The 23,284-nt window shown below is 36.6% G+C and overlaps 1 protein-coding gene across 2 annotated transcripts in view; it reads right to left on the bottom strand.

Moving 5' to 3' along the window:
* Nucleotides 1-1,521: 1,521 nt before the first annotated feature.
* nmo (serine/threonine-protein kinase nemo) overlaps nucleotides 1,522-23,284 on the bottom strand; it is a 122,717-nt gene continuing 100,954 nt past the window's right edge. Inside the window, exons 4-9 of one of the 2 annotated variants that reach the window (XR_001847303.1) lie at nucleotides 17,164-17,219; nucleotides 13,393-13,984; nucleotides 13,100-13,301; nucleotides 11,279-11,372; nucleotides 9,344-10,458; nucleotides 3,159-3,244 (exon numbers count right to left, since the gene is read on the bottom strand). Coding sequence is in view for 1 of the 2 variants with exons in the window: in XM_017614047.1 (XP_017469536.1) it covers nucleotides 3,190-3,244; nucleotides 11,279-11,372; nucleotides 13,100-13,301; nucleotides 13,393-13,984; nucleotides 17,164-17,219 (999 nt within the window). In the remaining variant the exon portion in view is untranslated. Of the gene's footprint in view, nucleotides 3,245-9,343; nucleotides 10,459-11,278; nucleotides 11,373-13,099; nucleotides 13,302-13,392; nucleotides 13,985-17,163; nucleotides 17,220-23,284 lie in introns of both variants that reach the window. The other variant, XM_017614047.1, reaches the window with a different exon arrangement.

Here is a 23,284-nt window from a genome sequence, read left to right on the forward strand (position 1 = left end):
TGTTGAATTTTGAGGGTGATGATCAATTTAATGAACGAAGAAGTATACAAAAAATTATTTTTCGCTAAATAGGTTAATTTAAGCAAAATATTGCAAAGGGAAAAATTCGGCAAATCTTTTCGAATTTAATTTTTATAATTTAAAAAGCTTCGTATGCAAAAAACACAAATTTTAAAAAGTCAATAAAACCCAAGTATTAAGTATCCTAAAAGTATACAACAAATTTGAATATGTAAAAGAGCTGTTCCGTTATTGATTAGACTTAATAAAATAATACCGAAACAGTGGACTTATAGTTATCATAAGAATCAGAAATATATTTAGATTTGTACGAAAACAAAGTTTTAAAACCGAAAGTGTCAAATCGTGGGGTGATTGTGTTTCGGTATAAAAGTATCAAATAAAATAATCGTAAAAGCCTCATCGCCTAAGAGTATGCCATGAGGTTGAATATGGAATTGAGAAGGGCATTACCGGGTGACTTTTAAAACACTTGTTGCTAAAAAAATACAATACAAAGCATCCGAAAAAAGGAATATTGACTATTAAAATGAAGCTTATTTATGTAAACAATAATAGAACAGATAACAAATTAAAAATTTTCTGATTTTTCCAATTTAGTTTTTAATACTTTATTTGTGATCGTAATTTTTTTCAATCAAATTTTCATGCGCCAAAAAATGCGCAAAATTTTTTGAAGCGTGAAATTATTACTTATCAGGCTGATTTAATACATAAAAAAATTTCGAAAATTGCTTTATTTTTTACAGTTTTTCTTTACTAAAATACTATACGCACATGTTTTTTTGTTGTGTATGAAACCAAAATAATTGCTATCATGTATTCCTTTTAATTTTATCGTGCACATTTTTCAGAAAAAACTGCTAAAGCTTGCTACTACATACTTTCAGGCGTTTGCGCATACTTTTAACTGCATTTCTTTAGTTTGAAGCTATTCTGCACTTATAACTTCCTACACAGCGGCCAGCCAAATCATTTTAAAATGGTGCAAAATTTTTGATTCTTTTTTAAACTTACGTTGCATTCAATTTTTTTTCTATGCGGCCGCCCACCTGTTTGCTAAATCAAGGAGGGTTTACGATGCCAGCTTGGAGTTGGGAGTTTTTTTTTTTGATATTTTCTTTTGTTTACAAATCAGCTTGGCGTGAGTTTTCAGTTGCATTCGAATTACGAAAATGAAAAAAGAGCGCAAAATTCACTTTAACTGACATTTTAAATAAATTCATAGCATAGCATACCAAAACCCTCCCTTTAAGCTCATGAAAAATTTTTCTTTGTTTTTTTTTCTCAAATTCTAATATGCAATTACTAACCCGCCTGTAGCTCCTTGCGTACATTTTTGTATCGTTCAATGCTTGTGTGTAGTTTAAGATGTTTTTTTTTTTTGTTTCTAGTTACAATACAATAATTATTTTTTATATGTTTTAATATAGTATTTTAAAAAAAGTGTTTTACTTTTTGCTTTGAGGTAAATTTGGCAAACAAATTACATTAATTAATTAATTATTACGTTCATTATAATTATATATGTATGTATATAAGTTAATCATAATATGTATAAACGTACGTGTATTTGTAGTCGCAGTAATCATGTAGTTTTATGTTTAATAATAATAATAATAATTATAATAATAATTGCTGTTACATAATAATACATACATACGCTACACTTCATTACTTTTACTTTCTACTTTACATTTGCATATCAGATGTTTTTTAAGGTTCCTTTTTTTTCATTTGTTACATACATTTACAAAGTGTATAATATACTTATTTGTTGTTGTTGCTTTTAACGCCTTTTCATTACATGGTCCATAGCTTGGAGACGTATGTAGTATGTATGCATGTGTGTGTGTGTGAATACTTTTAGTTAAGATGCTTCTGCATATAATTTACAAATATATTTTGCAATATTTTTCTGGGGCGTCTCTCTCTCTCTCTCTTTCCCATCGTATTCTCTGCTTAGCTGATATCTCACATACAATCGCTGTATGTTTTTTGGGACATTTTTTTTAACAATAGCATTGCACTCGATGCTTGTTTGTGTGTGTGTGTGTGTTTTTTAACGATTACACTGATTCTATAATGCATGCCATTTGCAGTGTTTTTGTGTGTGTGTATACGTACTATTAATTCCCCCCTTACAATCGTCAGCGATAGTTCTTGACTCCTTATTGCCGCCATAATTTACAGCTACACTTACTGTAGCCCCCAAACGCCGGAATTTGCTACTTCGAAGCTCCCACAAATGCGCTGCTCAGCATTGACTGCGCATTTTTTGTGACGTCATTATTTCAATGGCTCATTCTCGTTGCTGCTGTCTACTTCTTCTTCTGCTTCTATTAAAACACACTTCAGCATCAGCTGTTCACCCCAAAAGCTTTTCGTGCATAGCTTTGTGTGCTTCACTCTTTTACCGCTTCAATTTTCGTGTCTTCAGTTCACTTCAGGCGACTAGTGTTGCTTTGGGCAGCATTCTTACTTACTGCCCTCTTCCGCATCTTCTGCGCAAAATGATTCCTTTGCTTGTGTTTCTTTTTTTTTGTGTTTTTAATCGGTGGTGGAATGATTACTGTACCGCTCATTGTTACATTTCTCTCCACTTCGTTCCTACTTTAATTAATTTACATAATATTTAGTTATTATGCTCTGCTTTGTTGCACTTTCTATTCATTCTTCCTTCGTAAAACTTCTTCAAATGTGGTGGCAGCTCCGCCAGGTTACACTGCTTCAACTTTTGACTTTTTTCAATTATTTTTCGTGGCTGCCCATTGGCGCTTCTTCTGCTTTTATGCATCCATTTACGTTACACTTTTAACTTAAAAATTAAAATCGTTGCTTTATTCTTAAAAATAATAGTCTATTAAAGTTCTTTATAATATTTGTCGCTGTCACTCGGTTTTTAGCTGCTACTGCTGCTGCTGCTGCTGCTGCTGCTGCTCTTTTTATCGTTTCTTTGCCGTTGTTTTGCGGCTATTTTATCTGCTGCTGCATCATAATTTCAGCGTTGTGTTTTATATACATTTATATTTATTTAGTTTAATTAAATTTAAATGAAAAGAATTTGGTTAAAACGGGTGGTATTGTTGGCTGTTTGTTGTTGTTGCTGTAATTATAATAATTGTTGTTTAGTATCTACTTTTAGGCGGCTATGGCCTCATTTTGCCGTCATTCCCATTGATGTGGCGATGGCGGCAATTCGGAAGGATGCGCCACAGTTGAACTGGAAAAATGAATAAAAAAAAAAACGGAAATTATATTAGTACTGATTCAACATCTAGTAAACAATATTATATATATATATATTTTGTTTTTATATAAAATATCACAAAATGAAGCCAACTTAATACAAAAAAATCATATTGAAATACTTGAAATGAAAACAGATAATAAATACACAAGTAGTGGTTACAATAATAAGTTTGCTACAACTAAACTGAAATGTTTGAAACGAAAATCGGTTATGATCATACAACTGGAAAATGTAGTGTGTGCAGTTTTTTTGAACTAAGCTTAAAGCATTGAAGTTTACATAGTTACACAAATGTTGAAATGTATGTATGTATGTGTTGTGTCGTTTCGGTTGTAAATGCATTTTATACAGGAAAAAATATCTTTACATAGTTCCCGGCTGAGTTATGCTCTTCGTTGTATCTCGCATTTAACTTTCCTACACAAATGTATTATCGTATCAGCAAGATCAACCGTATGGATCGCGGAAAACATTGTTTGTAATCGAATTTGAGAATGAGACCTTATTAAACACCCTTAAAGCCAGACTATCTATAATCAATAAATAATAATAAAAAAAATTAGAAGGTTATCAATTCGTCGGAATATTTGATATTTATATTTTTTTATGAATGTTAACTTTGGACCACGTCAGCCGATTTGAATTGTTGGTTCCATACTAATTTGGTTGAGATCCGATGAGAATGGAAGTCGGCTGTGCTTTTCGCTTAAAAATTACTTGTTTCTTAAATGAATTCATCAAATTTCGCTACCGTCACGTAAAGCGTTTCTTTCATAAACTCTCTCTGAGGCTATCAATAGTTTTGAAGTTGGTCTTGAGTTCTTCTCTACAAGCCCTCAGCAAGAGGTTTAAGGTAAGGTAATCATTCCTAAAAGGAATCCTTGCCTAACCAAAGCTGGACAATCACAAAAAATGTGTTCGGAAGGTCACTCGTCCTCAAGACAGAGCCGGCATTCCTACTCCGCTATAACACCTATTCGCTGCATATGAAATCGTGGTTGGTTGTGGCACCGTTGGGTACCCGGAGAGTAGCCTAATGTAATTTCTTTACCTGGGAGGAGTACTGTAATGTTTTCTTAAAAAAAAGATAGCTACATACATATCGTCACCTTAATTTACAAAGGCCCTAACCAACATTTTTTTCGAAACTGCGTTGCTCACAGATTTTGAGAGAATATATTAAAATCCACCTTCAATAAACATTTTAAATTGTTAGTACCTAAAACAACCGAATTACATGACACTTTTTAAAAAAACCCGACCTGTTTTTGATATTCTTTTTATATGTAATGTTTTTTGCTTCTACTGTAAAATAAAAAATTTATTGGTTAGGGCCTTTGTGAATTAACCCAGCTAGCATATGTGCCAGACAGTTTCTGAAGCATCATGAAGTTGAACGCTTTCTGTATGAACGTACCCTTACAGGTTTTGTACAGATTTCTGGGCGAAGTGTCTGGAGAATTTTATTTATTTTGTTATCCGACAAGTCTGATCGAATTATGTCCGACTTCGGGCAAACTCGAGCGCATCCTTCAACCAAATTTTGAAGTAGGGGACGTTTTCGAAAAGTTTTCTGAGACAGGGCGTTTTCGAACTAGCTGCGGAGATAGGTCAATCTTCCACTCAACCATCGATTTCAATTGCGTACGATAAGTCGGAAAGAAGAAGAAAATTAATGGGAATTAAACATTAAAAAAAAAACTGAATGCGTACAAGTGAAACTTAGTCATTGTATTTGCCTCTTTGCCTTTGTCTTTTACTTGGGCTTTGTCTTTGCTTTGCCTTTGACTTTGCTTTTGTCTCAATCTAAGCTATTATCTATTATCTATTAAGCTATGTATCCTTATTTTCAACTTATTATTGATCTTGATCTTCATTTTGAACTTATCTTAATCTTCTTCTCATCTTCATCTTCATCAACATCCACTTCTTCATCTTCATCTTCATGCATTGTCATCTTCATCTTCATCTTCATCTTCATCTCCATCACTATCTTCTACTTTTTATTTATATCTGTCTTTATCTGCGTAGTTAACTTTAGTTAACATTTATCTTTATCCGCATCTTTATCTTTGTTTGCATCTTTATCTTCTTCTCTCATCTTCTCCTTAATTGCAATCTTTAAGTGTCTCAAAATTTACTCAATTCAAATTAGTTTCATTTCGTTACTCATGTTGTTGCCAACTAAAACACAGGCATAGGAATTTTATATGGCAGCATATTCAAAAATATTCATCGTAAGCAGCAACGAGAAATATCAAGCTATTTAATAGAAAATGTTTTTAACTTGATTTATAAGAATGGACGACAACGGAATTGAGAAATGTCGTTGGTTAGTTTGGCAACAGATATTCTCATCAACAGTAGAAAACAATAAGGGTATGTCCGGAAAAGGTCACACTGCAGCAGGCTCATATGTATAGTGTCGACTCTACCAGAGGGCTGCAAGAGGTTATCAAGGAAAATAAAGAATTCGGGTATTCACAATGGTGTCGTAAGTGTCTTATTACAGCTAAACGGCTTAAAATATATTCAGGGGGTTCGCAAGGTACCATAAAAGTTATATTATGAATTTTCGCAGTGTTAAAAAATAGTTGGTTTCAAGTCCACTAAACATTTAATTAAGCTGTTAGAGTTTACGACATAGAACAATACGACACTTACGACAACGTTGTGAATATCCCAAATGTAAAAGTGTCACTTGATCGGAAAACGTGAAACCAAATCGATCAAGTTGCGATAGACGGTAGGAACATTTCGGAAAATTGAGATTTACAGATGCAAATACAGGTCGTGTAAGAAGGCTTTACGCATATTTATTGTATGTAAATAAATTTAGTATTAATGAAATCTATTTAATATACATATGTGTGTGTGTCTGATTAAGTGTTATACTTGTACACGGTACTTACTACACAGTTTAGATGCTATAACTAAAACTACGAAAAATAATGTAATTTTTTAAACTAAAATAATATAACTACAAAATGAATTTAATTTAACAAAATAATATTATTAAGATAGATGGTTAGATTTGATTACAAAAGCACCAATGAAAATTAAAAACAAAAGAGTTCTTTTTTTATATTCAATTTAGTTTCGTTTAAGTTAGTTTTGATGCGTTATGTTGAGGGGAAGAGGAGATAATTTAACAACTACTAAAAATCACTGCTGTAGTTTTATTATTATGATTTTTAATTATTATTTTTTTTTTAATTTTGGAATGAGGTGGAGTTTTGCTTATTACACATACAACTGTACAGTTTCGCGGGGCAGCGCGTTGACCATATACATATGTAACTGAATTGTATTAATGCACATTTATCCATTTGACTGCTGCTCTTCATTAGATTAGTTAGTAATAAATTTATGTGTTCTTTATTTTTTGGGTTTTATGCAGCATAATTTAGTAGCATTTTGATGTTGGTATGCCAAGTTGTTAGATGATACAAACACACACACACACACACACACGAATTTCAATGCTGGAAAATTTAGAAAATACTCAATGCTGCCGGTATGCCAATTCTTTGTGTAACGAGTATGTGGGTGCGCATGATTGGAAGCGATGCCTTTTTTTATTTTTTAAATTGCAGTAGCAAAATTATTTATTTATATGTAGCTGTTATACATGATTGGCAATTTTCAATACTAACCATACGTACGATACACATACGTACATATAATTATATACATACATATCGCTCGTTTACTGAAATACTGTCAACGCAAAATAAAATAATTTTTCAGTAGAAGCGTTAAAAATTTTAAACTTGCTCTTGAAATGCAGGAAAAGGTAATGCAAATTGCCATCTTATGGAGTAATTCTGCAACTTTTGCTCAAAACTTTCGTTTTTTGAGTTACGACAGTCTTTTAGTAAATGAGCCATATACATCATACATACACGAGTGATTACTCTTGTTCGTGAAAGTGATTAATTACTTTTGGTGAGGATTGGAGAGTGGCGCTATTGATGGGCTGTTGGTTGGATTTATTAAATGGTGGTGAATTTGAGGGCGTTTCAAGTGTGTATTTGTGTAAATGGCGCATTGGTTACTGGTGGTTGGTGCTTAAAAATATATGTATTATAATTTACATATGCATATATGTATGTATGTACACATGTTTATAATGGACCATTGCTTCAATTTGCCCAACATGTTTTGAAATTTTAGTTTATTTACTAGCATCCGGTTTAGTCTATGGCCAATTAGTTTAAAATATACATACATATAAATTAAATAAAAGTATTAGATAAAAACATTCACACAAAAAGGCACACAAACATACATATTTATGTATGCACATTAGAGTGCCTCACAAAAAAAAAGTTGCGGTTTTTCCACCGGAATTATACAATTTATTATATTTTAAAACTTACGCCAAAATATTTCGGAAAAATATTAAGATTTACGTGAGCTGGGCCGATTTGAAAATATATCTAAAAATCTCGATATTTTGATTGCATTGATACACTTTATTGCAGACCTATTGAACTTAAACTCTTATAATATACTATATTATCAACAGATGTGATTTTTTAGACAAAATATTTACAAAAACCAATTTTATTTATTAAAAAAAAAAACAATTTTTGAAGTTATTTTCAATAGTATGGCGGAAGTATTAAAATATACATAATGCATTTTATATTTCCCATGGAAAAGCAGTGCCGATTTCTTTTGATAAGGAGAGTGAAGCACCCTAATGTATATCTGTATGTATATAACTCAATTAACATCTGATGGCGAAAAATGTGGAAAACTGCATCATTTATGAAAACAGGTCGTATATCATATATGGTTTGTACATACTACATACATACATACATATGTACACCGCAGTCAACAGATCGATTGTAATATCTACATACATACGTGGACCAAGGGAACAAAAAGCAAACAATTGGGAAATTGGGAAGGTTTCGCATACTTCGGCAGATCAGAAGCGACGATACAAGGATAACTATATTGTTTCCGCCCGGAGAAGAATGGACGACGCCCGAACTAAACTGATGGTGGAAAGATGTAGCTAGAAACCGGCCTGATCTTTACGCGGAGAACTTGAAGAACAGTCAGTCTTTACGTCTGCCACACGAATGCAGCGTCTTCCATGCTGATATTTAAGCTATAGAAAAGGCAGTCAGTGTTCTACTAAATAGCATAGTTTCAGTCGGAAAAGTCACTATCTTTGCCGTAGTCGAATGGCTTTTGAAAAAAAAAAAAAAATAATAATATTAAAAAAAATTCCATTAGAGGATTGTAGGAAAATGTCCTGCCGATGCTGAGCTCTCAACATCACTGCCAGCTAATGAGAAGTTGAGGCATATCTTTGCGATGCCAATGAACGCGACAAACATTATGTTGGCCGTTAAATAGGAAAATGACGAAAATCCCTCTGAAGCCCAATAGATCTTCGGAAAGAATTATTACCGGCGTCGTCATAGGGCTATTTCACGGAGGCTCGTAAAATGGCGTATACCAACTAATTCTCTCTGCAGAAGTTGACGCGATGAGAATGCGTGGAAATTGGCTGACCTTTTTCTATATCGATGCACTTCTGGCTCTTACCCATACTTGGAAACCCAATGAACAACTATGGGTAATTCCTAGCCTAACCTAAGGCCGTTTTCATAGTGTAGAGTTAACTCACATTTGGCACATTATCACATAAAAAACTTACTAGGCCTACTATTACAAGCTATATAACGATTTGTGAGAAGCCCTTCGACAACTAGCACCATGCTTTTTACCAATGAGAAAGTTCAGTCATCGAACCCAAAAAGGGGCCACATGAGCGCCTAATTTTCCTGTAGATCTCTGGTTAATCTACTAAAGTCCCATACCACCAAGCACGCCCACACATACTCTCTAAAACATATAACTATACATACATAAATATAATTATATGCAATGCTGTACAGTATCAGTAAAATAAAAACTTACTAAACTTAACGGACTAATGTTAAAAGGATATGATAACTTTGTGATTTCTAAGTAGCAAAAAAGTAGAATGTGTAAGAAAAAAAAATTATAATATAAATAAGTTCGAATTAAATATCAACAGACCTAATTCAGAGATTTGATTTGTAGACAAATTGTGCTGAACTAAGTAAGCCGCTGAACGTAACAAAATGGGTAATATTTTTGTTGCTGAACTGATTGCGCGCGCTCATATTGCGTTTATGCAGCAGTAGCTGCCGGCCGTTTTTTTTTTTTTTTGATGTGTGAAAAGACATTCATGCCGGAATACTTTCTTCAGATGAACTCTCTCTCCAACTCACTCTCGTTCCAACTCAATCAGTTGTGTGCTTGAATTATTCGTAGAATTCGGAGTACGCGAAGCACTCGAATCACTCTATTCAAATGAATTGTGGCTGGGTATACCGAATAGTGATGTTTCGCTTCACAATAGAAACGCTGGATGTAAAATTTTTAACTTGACTCCGCTTCTATTACCGCCGGTGTCTGCAATATAGATTGCTGGTTCTTCTGCTCGATTGCTCGTTGGCTAAGTGATTTTATTCAATTCACGCTCTCCACATCCTCTCCACATCTTTCAGTGTGTATATTTATTTGCAAAAATATTTAAGTGCGCATACTCAACTGGGCAGTAAATAGCAATCAATTTATAATCAATTAAAACGCAACGCAATGCACGAACATTTTTTTTTGCTTAAATTCGAGTGCGTGAATACATACTGTTATCATAGTTTTCGAAGTGACTTCATGCGGCATGCGAGCAATTGCATACTTTACGGCTGAGTGCTTTGAGCTGAGCTGTGCGTAGTGATAGGGCGATTGCTATCTCATTGAATGTAAACGTATGTGCGCAGGAGTTAAAAATAGCAATTTACTCGCACATACATACATACATATGCACGTATATACTCAAATATATAGGATTGTTTGCAATGTTTGCCTTTTTTTCGGTTTTCAGTTTATGACTCGGCCACTTTTTTGTTAAGTTGAGTTCTTAATTAATTTTTCGATCTTCGACTTTCAATTTTACATCTCTATTCGTATTCGCATTCGCATTCGCATTCGCATTCGCATGTGTAACTGTATCTGTAGCTGTGTACGTTGCACCAAACAGCGTCTCTGACAGCAGTAACAGCAGCAGTGGTTGTAGTAGTAGTAGTAGTAGTAGTGGTAGTAGTAGTAGATTATCTCATTCTCATTGGCTTAACGCAAATGTAATTAAATTTAATAAATTTATTTTTAATAAAACTTTATTAATCAAAGAATTTACTATGAATGAATTCGAATGAAAGCATGATTAAATAACGGATTGGTGGCAAAATGGTCATGGTCGTGGTTAAAGTGTTGTAATGGCGGTAGATAATGAATGGATGGATGGATGATGGTTGTTGGTGCAAAAGTATAAGAAATTCAAATATTTACGTGCAAATGTGTGCTGTGACTTCGTGAAAGACAACACATAAAATGCACATTTGAAAAAAAAAAACGGAATAAATGTGTGGAAAAATTTGAATTTCGAATGGAAAAATTTTGTCAAAAAGTCACAACCTATGCAGCTAGGTACACCAAAAACTTGTTGTTCGAAAATGTGCTGTAGTGCAGAAAGGGAAAACGAAAGTTTTGTCAAATAAAGGCGATATGTTAGTAATGAAAATAAAATGTCATGAATGGAGTATGCCGAAATGAAAATAAGAATTTAAGTGCAACTGCAAAAAAAAAAAGGATTAGAGAAAAAATTTTAAGAAAGAAATTAATATGAAAAATTATAAATTTAAAAAATATAAAAACTACAAAAACCAAAAAAATATACGGTATTGAAAAAAAAAAACAAAGTTACACCGAATTTATTAAGCAAAACCCAAAAATTTTACAAAACAATTGTAGTTTTTTTTTAGAAAAACCAAAAAAGGATTGTTAAGGTCGTTTTTTGGTTGAATTTGGTATCGTTTCAACTGTAGGTTACTTTTCTAGTTTTTTCTTTCTTTTTTTTCCTCTGGAAATTTTAAAAGGACACTCACTTACCTAGCAAAGCTTTTGAAGGCCGCACTTTGCGGATTTATACAAAGTGGCACTCGTCCCGTTTGCAGTTGCTCCGCTATGAATTTGTGCATTTCCTCTGTAAAATTATTTAAAAATAAAAGTTGACAATATTAGTGCTGGAAAAAAAAACTTTGAAACTAAGTAACATAAATTACTTAAAATAAACTTTTATAGAGACTTCGTCGATATTAATATTCTCCAAATAAAGTTCGTAAAGCTCTAAAAATATTTGAAATCTTTTTGGTAAATTTATTTTTACACTTTCCACCTGTACTGCCACTTAGGTATGTCAAAATATACGGAAAATTGTGATCCCGGGATTTCGGGATATTTTTTAAGTAATTCCGGGATCCCTTATAGAGATCTCTTACAGAGACTTTAGTGTTATTGATAACATTGAGGGGTCACCAGGTACATCACAAAGATCTAACGCTTAGGAGGCTTGACTATCTCAGTAAATCTGATGGACCTTACACCATGTTGCGGCAACATTTTATAATGCTCTCCTTGAAACCCATTGTCCCGGTAGCAGGTTAAATTCTGAAGCAGGCAGAGGTATGGAAACTGAACGGGTATATATCATCATTGGCAGTGACTGAGAAACTAGAAACTGTACATCATGCCCCGAAGGCGTTGATCCGCAGAGGCTTAAGGGTGGGAGAGAGAGGCTTACGAGCGGAGGGCTCTAATAAGAACTTTTATGGTCTTTCTGGTATTTGGCCAAATCCTTACACATTGGAGAATAGTTGGGACAGTCTTCAATTTCAAACCAAGGAAAAATGATTGAGCACGGAAGCCTCAAGCCTATCAGTCTGAAACTCTTGCTGTTGAAGAGCCTGTAAAGCACGGTCGAAAAGCACATTTGACCACAGGTTTTGGTGGACAGCCGTCTGAGTACTTACAACCATTCATACCAAAGTGGAAAATTCTGTGGATAAGTTCTACTCGACATTGTATCAAAGCTTAAACTGGTGCTGGAAGCAGGGATGTAAACAGAAAGCTTTTGTTGTAGGTGAGGCAGTCTTCAACAACCGCACGTGTCTCGAACGACATGGAATGAAAAAAAAAACACAAGATGGACCAACTCAATGTTATATGGAAGACCACTGACTGTGGCTGAGGAGGATGCCCCTTACACCATGGCAGTGGGCGATGTATCTCGCTTCTCTTGTGGTGTTTGGTAGTGCGCTCCCCATTAACGGAACCAGCGCACCCAGAGAGACTCTCAGAGATGCCCTTTGCGGCGTATTGCAACTCAAATCTTAAATATTTTAGCAGTAAAGAAAATTGGAAGGCTTCAATCCTCAGCGGTAACTAGTTAGATATCGAGCGCTGAAAGATATCGGGTAGTGCCACAGTACCTTCAGCAAGACTTAGGCCGGCTATACTACTTTGAGTATACAAAGCTTTAGTCAGACCGATCATTAAAATAGTTCTTTTCTACTTTAGGAGTAAAGTCAAGGACCTTTCCAACGGAAGTCTCTGTAATCATTTAAGTAGTAGAGGGCAGAGGCAGATATCAAATCACGACCTGCAGTGAGAGCTACGCTGCTCAAAGGTTTTTGGAAACTGCTCGAACCTCTTCAAGAATTACTTGAACTCATGTGGGCATATAAAGTGGCGAATTGCGGTGCTTTGTAGCGTTCAGTGGGACCGGCCGGCCCCATGAAAGGGTTACGCTTGGAGGACTGAGTCTCGTTAATGAGCCTAGAAAGTCCGCAGAGGAGTAGTAATTTTTCAAATACCTACGTATCTTATATAAAAACTAATAATTGCATAATTTTGTAAATAAATAAATTCTACCTTTGACTTGCTGCACCGAAGTCAACTTTCGCTCCCACAGATCGTCAAATGGCTGACCAGCTGATGGCTCAAAATCGGCCGTATATTGACGCATACCGGCCGAGGTAGTGAAACAGCATTTGCACATGCACGAATGATATCGCAAACGACCCTCGTCCAGGTAGGGATGCGCCAGAGCATCCGTCACTGTGATGCGCTTATCCTGAAAGGCCAAATGGCAAATTTATTTAGTAGTGGCAAAAAATATATGTACATATATCTACATACATATGTATGCATGTCTGACCACTTACCGGATCGAAGACCAACATTTGACATAGCAGATGCACTGCTTCGTGCGTCGCATGCGAACTGAGCGTGTACAACGCCGAAAATGATGGCAGCTTGGGTGCGCGACGCAGCATATGTGAACGGGCGCCATCGCATGCATGACGCATATCCTCCATGGAGGGTGTGCCCAACAGTTCCGTAATCAACTCCAGCTGCTGCACGGGATTCTGTGCCTGAAAGAGAATGCGACGACCGAGCAGTTCGCCGAAAATGCAACCGACCGACCAAACATCCACAGCGGACGAATAATGGCGAGCGCCCATCAATATCTCCGGTGCGCGGTAATATTGTGTGACAACCTCTTGCGTCATGTGTTTGGCCTGGTCGGGCTCCTCGACGCGCGCCAAACCGAAATCGCATATTTTCAGCACACAATTCGAGTTCACGAGCAGATTGCCGGGCTTGATGTCGCGATGGAGGATGCGCGCCGAATGCAGATATTTGAGACCGCGCAATATTTGGTAGAGGAACACTTTGATGTGATCGGCGGAGAGATGCTGTGGCGAGACGATTATCTTATGGAGATCTGACTGTAGGAGTTCGGTTATCACATATCTAGTTAGGCGACGCGGGTGAAAGTAAAGTAAATTTACATAGTTGAGGAAAACCGAGAGGTACAAAATGAAAACGAAAAAAAAGTTTGAAAAAATAACGAAATTTAAAAGCAAAGTAAATTTGGAAATGCCTGCGAGTAAGCTGGGCGCTTCATTGAGAACTATTGACTTAGGCAACTTGCCCCGATTTGGGGAGCACTTAAATGGCGCATTAAATCGCACGAATGCACAAATGCCAAAGCCAAAGACCGCGCGCCCTCTGCACAATGCCGGCGAAATGGATGAAAACTTTTTCAATTAAATGCCATTGATTTTCTTTATTTACATTGATGTTGACTGACAAGTAGGCAACTTTAGGGCTGAACACTCACACACTTTTCTAGCTGTCGAGTTGCATACACTTTGCGTTGTGTCTACTTTGTGCAATGCAAGCGCAGCCTTGAGCTGTAACCGCAAAACTAAGGCAAAAGTGGCAATTGAAAATTGAATTTTACTATTACCATTCTACACGCAGCCATTTGCCTGTCGGCTTTGCCTTAATCTTCAATGAATTCTAATTAAAAATGAAATAAAAATGAGAGCGGCTAGGCTAATGTAAGTGCAAGTGCATGCTAAAAAATTTTCATTGCATTGTGCTAATTTTAACGAAAAACTAATGTAATAGCTGCTTATATTAAAAAAAAACAATAACAATGCCAACGCACGTGCTGGCTGGCATTTGAGTGCTCGTAAAATCGTCCTTGGCTTTACGAGTGGCAGGCAGCATCAGCGTAATGCAATGCATGGCATTTTCAAGCTCCTAAAAGCAGGCAACACTTTGCAGCGCTAAGGAGGTAACAATGTATTAGTGCGGCTCTGGTTCATGCCGGTTTGGAGTGACACTGCGCTAATGTCATAAAGCTTGTAAAGCATGAGTGCGTAGAGCGCTTAACGTCTTTTAGATAAAAGTACTACTTATGTATTAAAAGTTAAAACTAAGTCGTTCATCGTTTGATGACCCACTATTTCGTTCCGGTATGCATGTTACAAATTGTTTTTATGTATCTATTTAAAACAACATATTTAAATTTTTTCGATGTTGTGAAATTTTGTCACGAGTAGCTGGAGAGAAAGCGCTAACCTGCGCTCCCAACTTGTAGAACACCCAACAAGCTTTTCAGACGCCGTAGCTTTTGGTGCTCAAGCCGTAATATAAAACTTAAAGCTGAATAGAGCACTGAAAGCCTGAAAAGCACAGAGCGTCTGAAAATCTTGTTGTGGTGTTCTACTCTCTCGAAAATACTTGTGCAAGTTTGAAATTACAACAAAAGTACCGCAGGCTCAAAGAGAAGGTCAGCTGATTACACGGTTTACACTGTGTTCCAAATGGCTCCATGTCGACTTTTCTCTACCCACATTACCTCGAGTGATAATTGGGTGGGGAAGAAGGAGCTGCGGATAGCCCGAAACGTGATTGAGGGCTCTTCCGTTAAGAACCCTCTCCATAATTTTTTTCTTTTTAACTAATGAATCCCAATGGTTTTCTTTCCGCCCAACCGACACGACATGGCGTACGGAACTGGTTTTTGTTTTCAGGCAGAAGTTTCTGGCATGAAAAAAGCAGAAGACGCACTAATCAAGGGTGTGACGTCAATAAAAGAGGTAAGCACCTTGAGTGATAGCCAAGCCGAAATAAGGACCCTGAGCTTATTAATGGTGGACACGAAAATGGACAGGGAGTTCCTAACCTACCTCTAAATTGTGGGGGGATATTTTATGGATATCAGGCCACTGGACTCTGCATCGTTGATGAGTTGGCGAGAAAGGGTACCCCTGGCATTGACTCATAAATAGACCTTAGAAGATGGACCTTATGTCAGTTCAGCAAACAATTGCAAGTTTCTTCTGACGCTAGGTGAATCGTAGGCAGTCAAAGTAGCTCCTTACGTTTGCGAATCCACATCCCAAGCTTTTTCTGAGAATTCTGACTGGTTTTTATCAAGGTCCGATCCGATTTCAGGCAATGAGATTAAAACTCTCATCTGATCCTCAACGCATTCTACTAGGCTAGCTTTCCCGAGACTAAACTTTAAGTACATATATTCACGCGCACTTTATTTTTATAAGCGACACTGAGAAACTCTAGGATATTTATATTAGCGCTTTCCGTAAATAAGAAGGCCTGATTACCTGACGGCTTTGGTTATCGTTCCACTTCACATTGTCCCAAGTATGTGCCCGACTGGGAGCAACCACCTGATCTAACTTAATAAATTAACTTTACTATTCGTGTACACTATGGATAACCTAGCGTTAATTAAATATATATATATTTTTTAGACTCCAAGAGAGCATCGAGACCCCTTCAACCGTTTATCAACACTTCTAGCTTTGTAATACGCTGATGTATAGTGGGGAGCAGTTGAAAAATTTAACAAGTTTTCATTAAAATATCGAGCTTTTTAGTCAGATTTTTTCGTTTTTTGAGAATTTTTCTGAGTATGCAGTTATGAAGCTAATTAAGTTTTAGTACTCTAAAGTGCTTGTTAAAACTTCACCTATATATATATTCAATTATCTATTCTAAAACTACCAAAAATAGAGTTTTTGAAACTTTCTTTTTGGTGCAGATATAAAAAAAAAATGTTGTTGAGGTTTTTTTCGCGTTTACAATTTAAATAAACTCGAGCTTTGCAACATTGCCGCTTAATAAGAAAGTGAAGGGATATGAAATGGCAAATGCAGATAGTTTTTGTTGTTGCATACGAAAAAAAAGCCAAATGAAGCTGCACCGATGAGTGAAGCATGAAAGCTAGTTAGCCAACTTGTGCTTCCGGTGCAACTGCAATTGCTTTATTACTACATATTTCTGAATGACCCAGCGGCAGGTATTATGTTGTTTTTGTTTTTGTTTTGCTTTGTTAAAGAATAAAAAAAAAACTGAATTGATGCAAGAACTTTTTCTTTTTGACGTAATGCGAGCTGTTGTTGTTGCTGTTATTATTTGCATAACTCTTCTCGATTGCTCAGTTGTACTCGCATTATTATTTGTTTTTATCTATTTTTTCAGTTGCAAAAGTAGTTGTTTCTTTGTTGCATATTTCAACTTAAATGAGTTGCCTTCTTTTTTCTGTACTTTGTTTGACTTGTCTATTGCTTTTGTTTTATTTATATGATTTTTTATTTTTTTCAAAAGGATACATTTCTTGGAAGAAATCCAAATGAGGTGGTTGTAAAATGTCCAATGCTGAGAGTACCTGCAAATAAAGGAGAGGATACAAAATTGTAAATGAGTGGAGTTTAAGGTAAATTGTTCGAAAGCGGAAATCTTAATTACATACATACATAAAAAGTTACGTAATTATAACAACAATGTTTAACACATTTTTTATTAGAGATGTGAACCGGTTTCCAACCGAATTAACTGTTTTTTTTCTACTAATTAAGGGATTTCGGTCGTTTTCGTGTTCAATTTCGGCTATGAATGAATTCAATTGTTCCGTAGGTTTTTTATTTTAAATAAAACACTTAAACTAGAACTGGATGTCGGACTATGATTTAAGGGTATGCACCTGGAATATCCGGACCCTTAATGGGGAAGGTGCCTCTGCTCGGCTGGTTGATGTCCTCGGGAAGACAAAGGCTCACATCGCCGCCATCCAAGAAATGCGATGGACGGGGCAAGACAAGATAAGCGTGAAACCCTTACGACGTCTACTACAGTTGCCACATAAAGGAGCGCTTAGGAGACTTAGTCGACGAGAAGTGCCATTCAGCACCGGTGGACGAACGTCTAGCCACAGACCGCATCAAAGCGAGATTATTCAACATCTCGCTCATCTGCGTTCATGCCCCGACGGAAGAGAAGTACGAGGCGTCCAAGGTTCTCTTCTATGAGCGCTTGGAGCGTACATATGAGCGCTGTCCCCAACACGATATCACGAATTGTGCTAGACGATTTTAATGCCAAGGTGGGCAAGGAAGGCATCTTTGACGCCACTGTCGGAAAATTCAGCCCCCACGACGAAACGTCCGATAACGGACTGAAGTTGATCGACTTCGCCGTAGCCTAAAATGTGGTAATATGTAGTACTAGGTTCCAGCATAAGAAGATACTCTTTTTAGCTTCTAATTTTGCATAATTTTTTTTTTCAAAATTTTATTTTTGATGCAGAAATGCATCTAGATGCTCCAGGAATATTTCTGCATCAAAAAGAAATTTTGAAAAAAAAAACGTCGCTTACATCCGTTATTTTGGCGGTTGGGGCTCGATATGGCTAGCGTTTGCAAAGAAGAATGACTACATTTGCCTTCCAGTTTAAGCCGCTTTTCTAGTTGCATATTGGCCATGACTCCTTACGACTCACCGAAGCAAACGAAATTGCACAATCGATAAAGTTTAAATATGCCGCAGAAAAATATTTTAAGTACTTTTAATGCGATTTGATTTGATGAAAATTGCAGCAATCAGTATTCGCTTAAGTCCATATTTTTTCTTACTGTTTTAAATAATAAAATCGAATTTGCAGGTTGACCTACTTTTTAATAATTTTGTAACAATTTTAGCGCATGCCACTACAGCTTTGTAGTAATTTAAAATAAAATTAAAACGAAAAGCAACAACTCCTACCTACAGCGCTTGAAAAGTATTAATGCGAAGTGCAAAAAGCCTTCAAAGACCAAGCAATAAAAATAAACTTCAAAGGCGCGATAACATTAAATATCTACTCGTCAAGTTTTATAAACTTCTCGTCGGCAAATGTCAATAAAGTTGCAAATATCGCAAATATCGCTTAAAGTTGCCGCGCGTAATTGCTGGCAATCATCATCTGTACATAGCTGGCGGCAGTGGCCAAGAACCTTCCACTCGCCACTCGTCACTCGGTTTTTTGTCGCCGTCGCCGCCGTCATCGTCGTTGTCACATAAAAATCACCCTTGAAGGCAGCCAGCAACAGAATGTTGCAATCCAAAGCGATGTTGCAAGGAATGCTTGCGGAGGCAAAAAAAAAAGACGCCAAATAATAATAAAATAACGAAGACAATGACAAACAGCGCAAGCAAATGTAATGGTGGATAAAAAGTTAGCAACAGCAACAAAGTGCAAAAATAGCACAAATTTCGAAAACAACATTTTCGACTAAATCTAAGCGCTGCCGCCGCTGGCATAGACATTTGCAGCGGCAGGGGCAGGGGCAGGGGCAGGACCTGTCATAGCTGCAAATACATATGTATGTATGTAACGGACTCCTGTCTAAGTGGCTAACTAAATAACTGCATATACTTATACACAGTTATTTACATATGTACGATTATCCATTGTATTTTCAAGTACTTAGAGCCAGAATGTGACAAAGTGACTGACTGCTGGCGGCGGGTGGTGGATCAACGAACCGACGAGTATGGCTCGGAGGGGCGCTCGCCAAGTGATGAACGCTGATTTATTTCGCTCGAAGGCTGAGCCAGACAACAAAACGATAAAGACATAAAAACCAAAGTGAAGTAAAGCAAAACAAAATCATAAAAAAAAACATGAGAAAAAGTGAATTAAAATAAGTAAATAAAAGCTGCCACATCAGCAACGGAGGAATGAAAGAACGAATAATTGCTGCAAAAAATCGCCACCTAATACCGCCGACAGCAACAAAGTCGCACACTGGCGGCAGGCGGAGGTACCCAAAGTTAAAACAAAAACAAAAACATCGTCAAACAACAACAGCAATACTGATGGTAATGTCAGCAGCACAGCCAGCAACATCAGCAGCAGTAACGAAAATGAGTTTGGCTGCAACAAAAAAAAAAGAAAAAAAAAAACAATGCACACAAAGTGACAGCGCTATCAGTGGCAATGACAAAAACATTAACAACAATGTTGGCAACAACAAAAACGCTTAAGTTGCATATACATACCTACTACACAACGACAAACACAATCACGGCTTTAACCAACAGTCAGTTAAGAACTTTTTCGTGCCAACGAAATGGCAATAGGAACAGCAACAGCAACAGCAACAGTAACAGCGAAAATGTCAACGCAACAACAACTACAAGCAGCAACTGACAATGATGACAACAAACAGCCAAGCAAACGTAAACAGCCAAAGAGCCACTATAAGCAAGTAAAAGAACAATGAACTGCCAGTCACCGCTGCCTGATGCCCTGCAACTGAATCGGTTTGTTTGCGATATTTTCGTATGTTTCTAAAAAAAAAAAAAATTAATAAATTCCCAAACTGTTTTGCAACTCCATTCGTTTTATTTCGTTACTTATTTAGTTTTTTATATTGCATTCTTTTTTTGCTATCCTACAGAGCCCAGAGTCATTGTCGGATTTCAACATTTTCCTTAAAGTTCTTAAACTCTCATAATGGATTGCATTTTTTTACTTTTGCTTGGCATTTCTTGATTTTTGCTCACTTGGGAGAGTGTAAATGAATGGCAAGTGACTGGGCGCGGTGTAAATTGAAAAACAAAAAAAAATGTATCGATTGTTATTTTGATTATTTGGGATAAAATGTTGAAATTATAAATTCTTTTTTTATTTTACAAATATTTTAGCATCAATGTACGAAATCCGTAAATATAAGATATACTTATTGGACTTTATTTGCCAAAAGTTAAATGCTAAATCAGTTGATTGGTTGGAGTGGTTGCAAGTTTTAGCCATTTTGAAACCAAATAAATACTCGGATAAACTTTCGGCCACTTGGCGACAGGAACGGATAACGCGAAGTGTCTTCAGCCCCATTTCGCAAGGGCTGGACACTCGCAGAGAAAGCTACTTCAAGTAGAGATGCTTGCCGCTGCGGCGGAAAATTATGCCGAGGCAGTTTCCTGTGTAGACAGCCGTGAGTTTGTAGGTCTTATCTTTGCCTATTTCTAACAGAGCCCTGGTTTTAAGTGGGCCGTGGGAATTGCAGATATGAACTAACGAGCTACAGCAAGGGGATCCGGAAGGCGAGGAGAGAAAGTTTTAGAATTTTCTGAGGAGGCAGGAACGGCGGAATCGGAACAAGCACTGAAGCCTCCTGATGGCACCTATACTAGTAGCAAAGATGAGAGGGCAGCCATTTTACATACTTCCCGGAGGCCACTACCTTAGAACTGGAGCTGGAGGTCCGGCGAACTAGACCGCGAACTAGATGTGACTGGAAACGGGCAAGAAGTATATTCACCCAGAATTCAGTCAGATGGAGGTTGGGCTCGTGTGAGTGCTATAAGGCCCCACGGGTAGGATGGCATCCGTTCAGTCATGCTACAACAGGGTGGAGAGAATTTAATACCACACCTCGTGGACATAATGAGAAGCAGTCTTGTGGAAGCTTACGTTCCACAGGTAGGTGTGGCCGAAGGCGAGAGTAATCTTTATCCGGGAGGTGGGTAAAAGGGATTGCTCGCTAGCAAAGTCTGTCAGACCTACATATAAGCCTTACCTCCTTTATATAAACCTTACCTCCTGGAATATTTTAGCGGTCTGGCGCCCAGCNAGTTTTCCGATCGACAAATATTGATTGTCGAGAATTCTATACCATTTTTGCGAAAAGTTGTTTTTCCAATACATATAAGTACAATGCATGAAAAACTGTGAGCACTTTGAGCGACCTATAAATAGTTTTTGATTTCGAAATAAAAAATAGGGGTATAATCCTAGGGGGTGACTTTACTCTTTCACATGCATTTTTTTGGACCACCCTAATGTACATACATATGGCATGCACATAGGCATTTCAGTGAGTGAATACCTGCAAAGCCATAAAGGAGTTAATGTTAGACTTAATTTTTTGCTCGACTGGTGTTGCGCACATTATAGTATGTATGTATATCTGTGTTCGTGTTTTTTTAATGATTTGCGTGTTTGCAGCTCTTGCAGTTGTTCCGGTTTTTGCGCGCATGGAAATTTTGCAAAACTACACTCAGCAGAAATAATGTGTGTATGTATGTATGTTGCATATCTTTAGTTACCAACTATTAAGTAGCTTTTATACTTTTTTATGGGTATATTGACTCTGGGAGTCAGAGGGCGCAAATACATACATACGTACATATAATGGATTGCCGGCTGTAGATGGTTTTGTTTAAAATAATATTTTAAAAATGCAATTAGAAGAAGTTGTAACTTTTTCCGAAAGACAATACTAGAATAATTACATTTTAGTGGTTCAATTAAATGCGTGGAAAACAGTTCCAATAGTTTTCTATGCAATTTTGTCCTTTAAAGCTTTGATGTTCTTGCTCAACCTCATCAGCAGAAACTGGCAACTGGCACCAGCGAAGGTAGTAGTAAGTGGCCCTGCGGAAGAAGGCAAAAAAAAAAAGTAATGTTGCAAAGTAATGTTGCGCGCACATGCGAGACTTTGAATGTAGCGGCGGCGGCGGCCTCCGCTTAGGAATGTGCAACGACGACGCATTCATACACACAACATATAGTTAAATACGTACATAGTGCATACATACATACATATGTACACATTTGAGCACTTTGCTGCTACCGGCAACTTATATGTATGTATGTAAGTGTTGCTTGCGGCTAACTGCAGAGTGTGCGCACTGGCACTTAAAGCTGTTCGCATAACAATAAAAAGTTCCTCACCTGGTGGCGTGTAATTTGGTGACTCAACAAATTTGTAGATGCACTGTAACGGTGTGGGGTGGAAAAGAGGTGATATGCAGTAAGCAGACGCATGCACATGGCTATGTACATACATACATACATACATACATATTTATGTACGTTTGTAAGTCTAGAAGAAAAATTTGTGTGGCAGCAACAAAAAGTGCCGACAGCGCAACTTTTGTGCAATGCCTGAGAGTATTAGTGTGCATGTCGATGTGTGCAGCGCGATTTTCTTTTACTGATTCCTTGAATATTTGGGTTTTACGGCTGTTAAATTGCAAAGCGACATTAAAGTGACTAAATGTTAAGGTAAAATTAGCTACTTTAAAAGGGGGAATTACATACTTTGTACTTTTGATAGAAAACACTGTAAATAATCTTAACACTTATGTACATACATACATACACATGTATGCATATAATAAAAATGAATACAGAAAGCTGTCAATAAAATAATAATTCAATTTTGGTTACGTCTTCGACTTTTTGGCTAAATTTTCACTCATTAGCCGGACAAAACACCCATTATTGATTCTTTATTTTTGGCTATTTTTCTTTGTTTAAGAAATTTGTATTATTTTTTTAATGAAACAAACCATGTAAATCAAAATTTCAAATTTATACAAATTTGATAAATTTTGCCGAATGTTCATCAAAATTTTAAATTTTTTATCAGAATTTTTTTAGAATTTTTTTGAGTATGCAGTTTT

Source organism: Rhagoletis zephyria, unplaced genomic scaffold (genome assembly GCF_001687245.7).
Source record: "Rhagoletis zephyria isolate East Lansing unplaced genomic scaffold, Rhagoletis_zephyria_1.1 Rzeph_scaffold_00763, whole genome shotgun sequence".
In the NCBI taxonomy this organism is placed as follows: Eukaryota; Metazoa; Arthropoda; class Insecta; order Diptera; family Tephritidae; genus Rhagoletis; species Rhagoletis zephyria.